General features: G+C 41.2%; 2 protein-coding genes across 2 annotated transcripts in view; one reads left to right on the top strand and one right to left on the bottom strand.

Annotated features, from left to right (window-relative positions):
• The window catches only part of LOC110382567 (myotubularin-related protein 5), a 43,390-nt gene that overhangs the window by 10,320 nt on the left and 20,172 nt on the right, over positions 1-12,898 (bottom strand). Inside the window, exons 10-25 of the mRNA XM_064039557.1 lie at positions 8,692-8,827; positions 8,272-8,393; positions 7,904-8,001; positions 7,574-7,739; positions 7,388-7,543; positions 6,854-6,959; positions 6,311-6,445; positions 5,705-5,873; positions 4,092-4,234; positions 3,572-3,729; positions 2,635-2,807; positions 2,198-2,363; positions 1,816-1,938; positions 1,342-1,473; positions 784-889; positions 181-332 (exon numbers count right to left, since the gene is read on the bottom strand). Of these exons, the coding sequence (XP_063895627.1) occupies positions 181-332; positions 784-889; positions 1,342-1,473; positions 1,816-1,938; positions 2,198-2,363; positions 2,635-2,807; positions 3,572-3,729; positions 4,092-4,234; positions 5,705-5,873; positions 6,311-6,445; positions 6,854-6,959; positions 7,388-7,543; positions 7,574-7,739; positions 7,904-8,001; positions 8,272-8,393; positions 8,692-8,827 (2,241 nt within the window). The remainder of the gene's footprint in view (positions 1-180; positions 333-783; positions 890-1,341; positions 1,474-1,815; positions 1,939-2,197; positions 2,364-2,634; positions 2,808-3,571; positions 3,730-4,091; positions 4,235-5,704; positions 5,874-6,310; positions 6,446-6,853; positions 6,960-7,387; positions 7,544-7,573; positions 7,740-7,903; positions 8,002-8,271; positions 8,394-8,691; positions 8,828-12,898) is intronic.
• Positions 9,508-11,860, top strand: LOC110383491 (uncharacterized). Its single transcript, XM_049841617.2, has 4 exons — positions 9,508-9,631; positions 10,184-10,336; positions 10,808-10,969; positions 11,608-11,860. Exons 1-4 carry the CDS (start codon positions 9,563-9,565, stop codon positions 11,785-11,787), a joined length of 564 nt encoding a protein of 187 aa, XP_049697574.2. The 5' UTR covers positions 9,508-9,562; the 3' UTR covers positions 11,788-11,860.

The following is a 12,898-nucleotide window of genomic DNA, read 5'->3' as shown; positions in this document are numbered from 1 at the left end:
GTTGACATATTTTGACAATGTCTTCATTTGAGGACCGACTACATCAGACCGTGATTATCGCTACCCTAAGAATGATTTAATTCTTTAAAGATTTTTCTTCAATTATTATTTGAGACATTTATCTAACACACGAAATACAAATAAAACCTCTTCAAACGTCTACTAGAAACTTCCACTCACCCCAGAGTCCCAGCAGCCTTAGTCAACAGCGGCGTATGTGTAGCCTGTTGATCCTCACAGCAGAGCAGTAATGAGTCTAGACTCAAACTCGAGTCTTCCAGGTCACCACGCGACGCTGGGGTGCAAGCCACTAGCGTTGCTAGGTAACGTTCCTATGTGAAAATGGTATTGGTTTTTATTATTATTAACCTACTGCCCTTTAAGAAAGAAGTTCTTAATTCGAATGTGTGTTTTTTTTTGTTTTAGATTTTTCAGGTCTCGTCAATATTTTAAGTGAGTCGCTGATGTGGAAACTATCATATCATGATGTGGTAACAATAAGTGGCGGGAGGGGTACGGGTCATATGAGCGTAATTGTGCTCAGAATTTTGTTACGGACCGCCATTGAGTTTAACAAGAACTGTACCTATAGGACTACAGGGGTAGTAAAAAATGCACACTTTAGAGAAAAACAGTAAAACAAAGCTAGGTAAAATGCATGTAGTTTTATAATATACCTTCATGTCACATGTACCTAAAAGACAATCAGGTATAGACAATTTACCATGCAAGCAGGTATCACATTGTCACAGCTATTTCGACACACAATACACACGTATTCACCTGTTCTAAACTGGATGTAGTTTCGGTACCGCTTTGCGCATTGCCGGGCGTCTGGTGACTTGCCTTCAGCATTCCCATCACGCCTTTGTGGTGGGGGGCTGCTGATCTGTTCGTGAAGAGATAAGAAGAATGTAAATTGGTAATTGCATTTTGGTTCAGAGAAGTGGGGTTGATTATGATATAAATAGTTAAAGAATATGCAAGTTTAAGTGTAAATTAAACTTTGGTGAAAATAGGGAAAATTTTGTGTTTAATACAAAGTATATCGTACCTAATCTCATTAAATGAAAAACGTTAATATACTGGTAAATATATGTTGATTAGCACATTGAAAAAAAAAAGATTTTTCAAAGCAATAGAATAAAAATGTGTGAGAATTAGTACACAATATAAGAGTGAAACTGACAGCTGTCAACTGGTCAACCACTGAATGGATATGGTTATTTTTTTTACAATTTGCCATAGAACATAGAAGTATATGTGATAGGATTTACTGTGATTACGACTGGTACGACACACCCGATATATCTACTAAACATAATAAAAGTCAAATATTACCTAGCCAACAAAGCATGTGTCCTCGGATGTCTCCAAGTGATGACGGGCAGTCGTCCTTGTCGGTAGCACCGAGAGATGCGACGTAACGAGTCGTCGCCGAAGCTCTCTGGTACTGGGATTACTGCTGGGTAACTGTTGGGTTAATATTTTATTTAATAGCTGTTTTATGGAGAAATAGTTTCTGAAAGTAGGTAAAAAGTGGTCTTTGTGCTCTCTCGGATTTTAGACTGTGTGTAAATAAAATTCAAATTAAATTGGTTCAGTACTTTTAGTGTGAAAGTCCGACAGAGATGTGACACAAAACCAATAGTACACGACTGAAAAATGTTTCTTATAACACAAAAGAGTCATGTTACAGAGACCATTTTCGGGGAGCAGGTAACCAAAAACTATTTCGGTGACCTTCCGTATACGCGCCCAGTCCCTCGCGTACACGCGTTCCCGTACGCGTTCCACTGTACGCACAAGTCTTACCTCCTACACAAGGTGTAGACAGCGTTGGCGTGTGCGAGCCTGAAGGGCGGCTGCGCCAGCCCCAGCCGCGCCCAGTCCCTCGCGTACACGCGTTCCCGTACGCGTTCCACTGTACGCACAAGTCTTACCTCCTACACAAGGTGTAGACAGCGTTGGCGTGTGCGAGCCTGAAGGGCGGCTGCGCCAGCCCCAGCCGCGCCAGTCCCTCGCGTACACGCGTTCCCGTACGCGTTCCACTGTACGCACAAGTCTTACCTCCTACACAAGGTGTAGACAGCGTTGGCGTGTGCGAGCCTGAAGGGCGGCTGCGCCAGCCCCAGCCGCGCCAGTCCCTCGCGTACACGCGTTCCCGTACGCGTTCCACTGTACGCACAAGTCTTACCTCCTACACAAGGTGTAGACAGCGTTGGCGTGTGCGAGCCTGAAGGGCGGCTGCGCCAGCCCCAGCCGCGCCCAGTCCCTCGCGTACACGCGTTCCCGTACGCGTTCTAGTGTACGCGCCGCCGGACTCTCTGTTGTCTCACTGCCTCCTAATTCTAGCTCTTCCACTGCGAAATACAAGAAAGTAGATACAAAATATTTAGAATGTATCCAAGACTTTTTATAAATTCTGTCACTAAAATTCCTGTATGAATAAAATTCTGAAAAAAAGTACTTATGTGAAAAAAATTATGACTGACAAATTAAGATTCTGAAATCTAACCAGAGACGTGAAATATATTTTCAAAAAAAAAACACAAAAATAACCATCAAAATGACACAAAATCAAACGTCAAAAATAGTAAAAATAAATAAAAAGAAAAATGATCCAAAACTAACTTGTATAAAGCGACTCACAGGACAGCGTGTCGGCCGACAGCGACGACATGAGCGGCGGCGAGGTCAACGACCGCGCGTCAGCTGACGGCAGCACGTACTTCTGACGTTTGGACGGCTTGGGTTTCAGGCCTGCGCGGCGGGCTGTTTTTAGGAGGGTTTTTTTGGCGAAACCCCTGTGGAAAAGATTATGTTTTTAGTTAATTTTGGCTTTGTTGACTTGAAACAAGGTTGACATTAACAAATTTTTTAATAGGCATAAAACAAGCTCTTATATATCTTGTATGGAGGAGATTTTTGGTGGTCACAAAAATACCGTGTCTCTGCAAATAAAGATTCTTATTCTCGATGAACTATCCAATTACTAATGCGATGAGATGGGAGTGATGAGAGTTTAATTTTGGAAACATGGCCCATTTTTATAAGCTACTAGCTTTTGCCCGCAACTTCGTTCGCGTGGAATAGTGACTACCAGCAGATTTTTGATTTGACCAATAGATGGCGCTATATGTCCGGAATAATTTTATTTTTATTTTTATTTTGTAATAAAAACTATCCTATGTCCTTTCTCAAGTTTCAAACTATGTCTGTACCAAATTTCACACAAATCGGTTCAGTAGTTTAGGCGTGAAGAAAAGACAGACAGACAGACAGAAAGACAGACAGACAGACAGACAGACAGAGTTACTTTCGCATTTATAATATTAGTTTGGATTATAATAGATTGTAGGTACGTTATAATGAAGAAATTTGACTGCTGTTTGGAATTCACTTCATTGCAATATTGCATCTGTTCAGGAACATGGCAAACAGGTCTCTGTTATTTAATTAACAGTACTTGGGAGTTGCGCGCTATAACGACTTACCGCCCGGCCGAGCGGTGTCTGGCCAGATATACTAAATAAATATACAGAATAATAAATAAATATACAGTTCGTACTTGAGCGTATGATGCTTAGGCTGCGAGTGTTTGGGCGGCGGCTGCGAGCGCGGCGCGAGCGCGAAGTGTAACAGCACGTGCTCGGGGTGACGGAGTCGAGCCACCTGCTTGCGGAATGCTTCTACTGCCTCGCTGCTCACCTCCTCGTCTAAAGCCACCTGCGCAAATGAAACGGATAATTAATGGAAATAGAGATTTTATATGCAACAACTGTAAAAAAAATCTAACGTCCAGGCTTCACCTCCGGTCGAATTTCGGAAGGTCCAAAGATTGCGACATAGCCATGAGTGAGCGAACGCAAGGGAACGCGCAACCCAGTAGGTATTGTCAAGCTCAAAAATGGCATTAACACTGTTGGCAAGTTACTTCACTGTGTTTTTTGGAAATTACATTTTTATTTCATTTGAGTCAAAATTAAATGGTTTAAAGACTGGCCACGAACCGACCTTAAAAAATATATTCAAATTGTTTTTTTTTCCTGATATTCCAATCAATAGTTCATCATCGATCAACAGTTTACCTTAATCAGCTGGAATGTAGCAGATCTCAACTGCAAGCCCTCTTGTAGAGATTGTTCTAGATGCGGGAGGTAGTGTGTGCGGACTGCCTTCTCGCGCGTCAGCGAACATAACGGGAACGAGCGTACCACTGTCTGTTCGCATGCTGTTGAGAGAAAAAAATATTTATGTAATAACGTTTTAATGAACATATGTAATAACAAAAAATTGGAAATTCGAGAAGGTGGAGATGGCTAAAAATTTTGTTGGTAAAGAAAATGAAATCGGAATTGTCGAATTGAAGCTAGCCACTGCTATTTACAAATTCCGTTTTATGCTTTTGACATTCTTTGAACTCATATTTATTTCACATAATTCATTAAATTTATTTAAAATTAACATTTATGTCACTAAAAATTTGAAAACATTTAACTAGGTAATTAACGAGATAATATTTTTAAAAAATTACATTTTATACGCCCATAACGCAGACACTGTCTATCCTGGTACCAATTCTTCTCCTAGTTCTAAGGCTTCTCCTGGTACTAAATCTGTTGGTACTACATAATAAACTCACCGTAAGGGTCTGTAGGTGTGCCCTTAAACACGAGTCGATAGTTAGTGAGGAACAAGGCTCCCTCTGCGGGTAACAGCGCAGTACTGCGTCCGTCGCACACGAGGTACGCGCGTAACGCCGGCACTGATACTGTCTCTCCTGGTACTAATGCTGTCTATTGGTACTAACACTGGTGGTACTATATAATAAACTCACCGTAAGGGTCTGTAGGTGTGCCCTTAAACACGAGTCGATAGTTAGTGAGGAACAAGGCTCCCTCTGCGGGTAACAGCGCAGTACTGCGTCCGTCGCACACGAGGTACGCGCGTAGCGCCGGCACTGATACTGTCTCTCCTGGTACTAATGCTGTCTCTACTGGTACTAATGCTGTCTATTGGTACTAACACTGGTGGTACTACATAATAAACTCACCGTAAGGGTCTGTAGGTGTGCCCTTAAACACGAGTCGATAGTTAGTGAGGAACAAGGCTCCCTCTGCGGGTAACAGCGCAGTACTGCGTCCGTCGCACACGAGGTACGCGCGTAGCGCCGGCACTGATACTGTCTCTCCTGGTACTAATGCTGTCTCTACTGGTACTAATGCTGTCTATTGGTACTAACACTGGTGGTACTACATAATAAACTCACCGTAAGGGTCTGTAGGTGTGCCCTTAAACACGAGTCGATAGTTAGTGAGGAACAAGGCTCCCTCTGCGGGTAACAGCGCAGTACTGCGTCCGTCGCACACGAGGTACGCGCGTAGCGCCGGCACTGATACTGTCTCTCCTGGTACTAATGCTGTCTCTACTGGTACTAATGCTGTCTATTGGTACTAACACTGGTGGTACTACATAATAAACTCACCGTAAGGGTCTGTAGGTGTGCCCTTAAACACGAGTCGATAGTTAGTGAGGAACAAGGCTCCCTCTGCGGGTAACAGCGCAGTACTGCGTCCGTCGCACACGAGGTACGCGCGTAGCGCCGGCACTGATACTGTCTCTCCTGGTACTAATGCTGTCTCTACTGGTACTAATGCTGTCTATTGGTACTAACACTGCCGGTACTACATAATAAACTCACCGTAAGGGTCTGTAGGTGTGCCCTTAAACACGAGTCGATAGTTAGTGAGGAACAAGGCTCCCTCTGCGGGTAACAGCGCAGTACTGCGTCCGTCGCACACGAGGTACGCGCGTAACGCCGGCACTGATACTGTCTCTCCTGGTACTAATGCTGGTGCTACTATTCGAGGCTGAAATATAGAGAAAGAAGATTTAAGACTATAACCTCTTTATATTAAAATTGTGGGTTTTAAAAAGTACCGCCTTTAGTGCCAGGTTTAGAACTTTAACCGTGTTCGAAACGATGGTTTAAACCTCGTACTAACGCCGGTCCTTTTTTAAGACTACGTGATGTGGTATGTTAAATTAGTTTTACACTTAGAAGAAGGTCACGTATTTTTTATAAGTTATATTGTATTAATTGGGGGGAAGATGACAAGTTAACATCAATTGCAATATCAACGTCGACTCAGGTCGTATTTCTGCAAACTATCTATTTTTGTCTTGCTTACTAGAGATAGAAATTCCACATTACCTGTTTGGGGGCTCATATAAAATTCCTATTTCTAGCACACAAACAACAGATAGATAGGTTATTGAAATCCTCAGTTAGTATAGTTAAGCTTACCTTCTGCACGGGTGGTAATCGTCGACTTTCCCGTGCCACTGCGTCGAGCGTTTCTAGATGCATATGTACTACGCCCGGGATCATCTGATGTAAGCAGCGCACGTGTTCTGCCGTAACACCTCCTTCTGTGCACACCTGGGTAAATAAGAGTAATAAATAAGAGAGGAAAGGCTTTATATTCGTGGAAGAATTTTTGTATTGGTCTTGTACGGCTCACGTTATATAACACTAGTTTCTGGAGAGTTGCACCCGCATTCGCAGAACTTCTTCGCGCACTCCGATAAAAAGGCAATCTAAGAGAGATCTAATATTGAAATATAATGGTCCTGAGTAGTTCTTCTCACTAGTAGCATATTATGTTACTGATGCATGCGACAAACAAAACGTTGCTGCATATAAGGTACAAATGGCTGATCATCAGAAGGATAATTCGACATGAGCTGCAGTTTTAGAGATTACCGACTAGTACCGATACCAAAAATAACTTATTAAAGCATTAAAATTGGAACATTTGACCCATCCCCTTGGAAACGAATAACTTACCTTGTCAACGAATCTGGAGACCATCTTGATGACGTTGTTGCCAGCCTCACCAGGGTCTGCCTCCTCGAAACCTGATTCCGCGTCCACGCTATCCGATTCCGCCACACTGGACAAAGCCAAATCGTCATATAAATAAGAAGTTTCAAGTTTCAATAGCTCAATTCTTTTATTTACATCATTATTTCGTTAAGCATAAAGTTCATATTTGGTAACACCATATAAAAAGATTTATCGTGTCTTGATTTTACGTGTATCTTGAATTGCTATTGATAATACCATGAATAAATAAACCTGAGCTTAAAATGAATTTAAAATGAACTAGGACGAATAAATAACACATCGTGGAATTTCGGTGTCAATATCGACACCATTTTCATTCACTATATTTTTTGGAAAATTTATTTTACTGCTTATAAATTATTTTAATTGCTAAACTTTAAATGCTGATATGTTGGAATAGTGATCATTTTTGTAAATATAAATTTCGATAGTTTTCAGCCCTGTTTGGGTATAAAGTCCTTGGTTATTTCTCACCTATTAGTAATACTATTGCTCTGCCTGTCGGTTTCCTCGCCTCTAACATCGGCGCGTCTGCCGGCGCCCTCTAGCGGCAGTAGAAGGTACACCATGCGGTTCGCGTAGTGAATCGCTTGGCTGTATAACGTTGACTCTTCGCTTGCTATAAGCCTGCGTTTTTCTAAAGGATATATTATTTCTCACCTATTAGTAATACTATTGCTCTGCCTGTCGGTTTCCTCGCCTCTAACATCGGCTCGTCTGCCGGCGCCCTCTAGCGGCAGTAGAAGGTACACCATGCGGTTCGCATAGTGAATCGCTTGGCTGTATAGTGTTGATTCTTCGCTTGCTATAAGCTCGCGTTGTTTTTCTAAAAGAAGGAGATAAAAATCATATGATTCCACATTTATGGTATGCAGAAAATCTTAATTTGAAAAGACACATGTTTTGCCGTGAAGAGTAGGCATTAGACTTTCCTTTTTATATCAGTGATGACTTTTATTTAATTTTATTCCAATATATTCAGTTTATTACCTGGTGATAAGCTGGGCCATAATCTCATTTGTTCAGCGGCGATCTCCAACGCGCTCGGTTCTTGTGCTTTTAATAAAGATATGTACTCTTCGTCGTCCCTGAAACAATCAAACATGATATAAGGTAATTTCAGATAATTTTAGGTAATTTATATAAGGTAATTTTAGGCAGTCGCTCCATGTAAAACACCAACACAACACAACACAACTGCAACCAGTTTCACTTGAAGCTCACTATAAAAAGTTGAAAAAGGATGATTATAGTCAGTTAGGGGCTCCGGGATTTTATTAATTGTCTTCCTTCTACATATCCTTGAGGATAGCTCCTCCAAAGAAGTGTGAAAAGGCTTAAAAATAATTATGTCATACCTAGGACTTGGCACTCTCTGGTGATGTGAAGGGTTGGGAAGATAGAGAGCTTTGATGTCCCTTTGTACGTCCTGGTAGAAAGCCGCCTCCCAAAACTGCTGGCTTGTCCATACTGGGTGTTCCTGAACGAGAGAATAAGGTTGTATGTACGAATAAATAAATATATTATCATTATGTATTTACGATACCAAAAAAAAAAAAGATTATTTCATTTGAAGTGTCAATTTTGAATACTAATAATCGGATGTCTCGTGAGCACTTAAAAATGGCTACGTAAAATATTGGAAAGAAACCAACACTTAAATTCTGAAATTCTTTGAGGAGAGTGATTAATTCGAATACTGTCTCTATGAAGAGGGAGGTGTTCTATTTATGGTACACTAAAAAGTCTAATTATAATGTACCAATGGAAAACCTTACCTGTATACACATATAAGCATATTGTATGACCCCAGTGCAGAGCTTTCTACAGTAAGCGGTGGCAAGAGGCAACATGGCCGCCGCGATGGTATGCTCATCCAACGCAGTGGCTGATTGTAAGGCGCAGTTCATTAGCCTGTAACAATAAGGATAGGGTTAGAAATACAATAATATAAAATCCAATTAGGCTGATAGATCAACACTTTTCGAAGGTCAAAACAAAAGACAGAAACCAAAAAAGGTCCACCCAGACCGACTCTGGAACTTCACATACATGAATATGCATAGATGAATTTGCTATAGTATATGTTTAAAATAATATGTGCTGTGTTCGTTTCGGAATTCTAAAGATCATTTTCCACATGTTGGCACAAATTTAGACAGCGGGATGATCGTTGCTTCTGTAAAGCTATACCAGAGTTTAGTTGCTTGCTGCAACGTGAAAATACTAGCTACAGGTAAGATACCTCATTTATCGAGTAACCGCTACAGGCTACTTCTTATTTGGTTTCCAACGGGACGCGGAAGGAACCGCTGGTGGTAAAAATATCAGCCCTAAACCTAGGACAATGCAAAACTTGCAGCAACAAAACCTGCCTGCTTCCGGAACAACTAAAACAATTCCAATCAAAATAAAAACCTTGTTATTGCATTCTCAAAATAACAACAATACAATAAAAATGAATTAATTCAGTGATGATAGGACCACGATGGCTATCACCAGTGACAAAGCTCATCACGCTATCAGATACCATCATAATGGCCATTGATCACGTTTGTTTGTCACGTTATATAATTGAAATATTATATATTTGGTTCATTTCTTGTGGAAGGTCTAGTAAATGAGACCCTTTGGTAGAAAAACAGTGCGATGTTGAAATATTGGTTGTTTTGCGGTGTGCTATGTAGTATTACATTGGTGATTCGTGCGGGGGATATGGTAAGATTTGAATAGCATTTTCCAGTGTTATGGATTTTTTTTTAACGACGTCAAATGACCCCTCTCGCTGTGGGTTAGCAGCGGTGAGGGAGTGTCAGACTCTTATTGACTAAAAACCGTCGTGTTCCGTCGTAGGCCTCTTATGTACCAGGGCCGCGGTAACTCTTTCGAACAATCCCGCAGCCCCGCAGTGTTATGAACTTAAATATTGACTCGTCAACTGCGTACTCATAAGATGTCAGGAACATAACTAAACGATTATAGAGTTTTGCAGTCTATTTTATATTCCCAGTTACTGTATTCATCTACATTTCCTATATACAAGAGTAATAGTTACTAATTACTGTTTGATACAATAAATATAAGGACTTATTGATCGCTTTTTCCATAGTGTATCATCAATCGTCATCATCCTTCTCCCCCTATCCCAATTTTATTTCGTATAGACGCAGCATACTCTTCTATCTCCCGCCATCTCCCAAGTAATATTCTTTTTAGCCATGTTGACTTTCAGCTAGCCATTATATATACTGGATTTAAACTACTTCCCAGGGTCCCGGTGTATGGAGCGTGCACTTCATAAAGAAATGTGAAGAGGAGGTGCACAAGTTCAAGTTTGATATTGTTCAGAAGAAAATCAACAGAACCCACGACGGCTTCAACGCAGACCTTATATTGGAGGAAACTTTTAATAGTGATTTTGGAGTGAGTCTACATAATTATTATAGGAAATATAATAATATAACATTCAGTATAACTTTAAAAGGACAAATAATAAACTTTTTTTCTTTGTAGCTCTTAATAGCTTTGTAGAAACACTGTAAAATGTAACGAGCTAGGGCACACGATATATGCGTATGTTAATGTCGTTGCATACAAATATATATCAACAAGGACAACGCAACTCTAAATAGAGAATAATTATTACAATAAGAAAAACTATACAAAGTATCCACCTTGAAAACTCTAAGGCTGGAAACAGTACGTAGCTATATCTGCGAAAGTCTAAGAACGCGCACACAGCTACGCTGACGGTATGAGCGTGATCTTGTATGTGATTCGGTCGGGACGTACGGTCAGCACTGACCGTCGGCAGAGCACTGTTTCCAGCCTTAGGCTATGTGTCTCTCTCTTTCTGGGACATGAATAAAAAATATTATACTTAATATTTCCCAGGTCCGCATCGACATATGCAAGTACGTAGACGGCGGTTGCAAGCAGTACCAGGTGTTATCCGACGACTGCTTCGTGAACTTCGTCAATAAATACGCAGAAAACAACGTCAGGAATTGCTTGGAAATTGCTGGGGTTGATCCACCTGAATTCCCTATTAAAGAGGTATCGCATTTATTTCCTAAAACCTCGATCGTTGTTAAAGTGTTTTCAAATCAATGAACCGAACCAATAGATTGGTCGGTCAACATTCATCAATATTTTGGACAATACTAGCTATGATAGTTTTCGTGACATCCTAAAATGTCTGACCACCAAAATGGGTTATGTTTTAGTAGCAAAGTTTCTTGACTTTTAACGCTGAAGTATTTAATTGCCTACGATATTTCAAATCACGGTCATAGAAGACGGTTTTAACGTGAACAACCACAAAGACCTTGTTCTCTTGAATTTGTGATGATACTATTCTTCACACTACTACAATTCTAAAGCCCTTCAACTAACCTGCATTTCCTTGTATTTGGAGTCACGGTAATAATATCTGCAGTTGGAAAACCCTGGCCGTATAATAATCGGCACGAATCTTAAGCGCTGACTGTCACCTGCGCAGAAGTAATTTATTGTGTCCCTTTTGTGGTATGAAGTGAGGCGTGGGGGCGGGCTAAAGCGGTGATTGGCCCGCAGCGCATCGCTTCATAGCCGTCACTCAGGATTGGTTCTTTGCTAATAAATCACTTCTGCGCAGATGGAGGTCAAGGCTCAAGATTCGTGCCGGTAACTATACCTTTTTTTCTACCCCACAGGGGGAGTACCACGTGACGGGCTACGAGTTCGACTACAGCGAGCTGCCTTCGGACGGCATGTACGGCATCTACTGCGCGAGAGCGTTCATCCTGAGAGGCTCGCAGGAGACCGGCTGCGTTGAGATACATGTCGAGTTCAAGGAAGTAGAGGACGACGATGATGATTGTGATGATGAATAGGAGTTAGATATATTATGTGTATTGTTCAAAATTGTAAGGTTGTTCTAAATTAAATAGTTTGCTTGTTGAAACCATGAGCTGAATATTTTATTTTATATAATGACACTTCTTCTAACCCCCTTAATGTAACCTAAATATCTCTCATTGGGTATGCCTCAATACAGCAATTGGGGACACCCCTTTAAAATGACAAACATGTGTCTTCTACCCCACAGGGGGAGTACCACGTGACGGGCTACGAGTTCGACTACAGCGAGCTGCCTTCGGACGGCATGTACGGCATCTACTGCGCGAGAGCGTTCATCCTGAGAGGCTCGCAGGAGACCGGCTGCGTTGAGATACATGTCGAGTTCAAGGAAGTAGAGGAGGATGATGATGATTGCGATGATGAATAGGAGTTACAAATATATAATGTGTATTGTTCAAAATTAAATAGTTTGATTGTAAAATCCAATATGATGAGTATTTTCTTTTTTGTACTGACACTTCTAACCCCCCTTCAAGGAGCCTAAATATCTTAAAGTGGGTTTACCTCACCCGTGCTACAGCGAGCTCGAGACTACAGCTATATTGACACTTCTAACCCCCTTCAACTAACCTAAATATCTTAGAGTGGGTTTGCCTCAATACTGTAATTAGTGAGACCCCTTTAAATCACAAGCATGTTTTTTCTACTCCACTGAGGGAGACGCTGGATGCAGGTCGCCTCCAACAGGTATCTGTGGAGATCTAAGGGGAGGCCTATGTTCAGCAGTGGACGTCCTATGGCTGATATGATGATGATGATGATGACTGGGGGAGTACCACGTGACGGGCTACGAGTTCGACTACAGCGAGCTGCCCTCGGACGGCATGTACGGCATCTACTGCGCGAGAGCGTTCATCCTGAGAGGCTCGCAGGAGACCGGCTGCGTTGAGATACATGTCGAGTTCAAGGAAGTAGAGGACGATGATGATGATTGTGATGATGAATAGGAGTTACAAATATATGTGTTACATGTATTTTTAAAAATGATAAATAAAATAGTTTGATTGTAAAAACCAATTTGGATTATTTTATTTTAGTTCTTTATTTGTTTTATTAAATAAATAGTGTAACCAAAAATGCTAG

Source organism: Helicoverpa armigera, chromosome 19, assembly GCF_030705265.1.
Source record: "Helicoverpa armigera isolate CAAS_96S chromosome 19, ASM3070526v1, whole genome shotgun sequence".
Classification (NCBI taxonomy): domain Eukaryota; kingdom Metazoa; phylum Arthropoda; class Insecta; order Lepidoptera; family Noctuidae; genus Helicoverpa; species Helicoverpa armigera.
The sequence above is the reverse complement of the archived record's forward strand: the minus strand, read 5'-3'. Positions and strand labels throughout refer to the sequence as shown.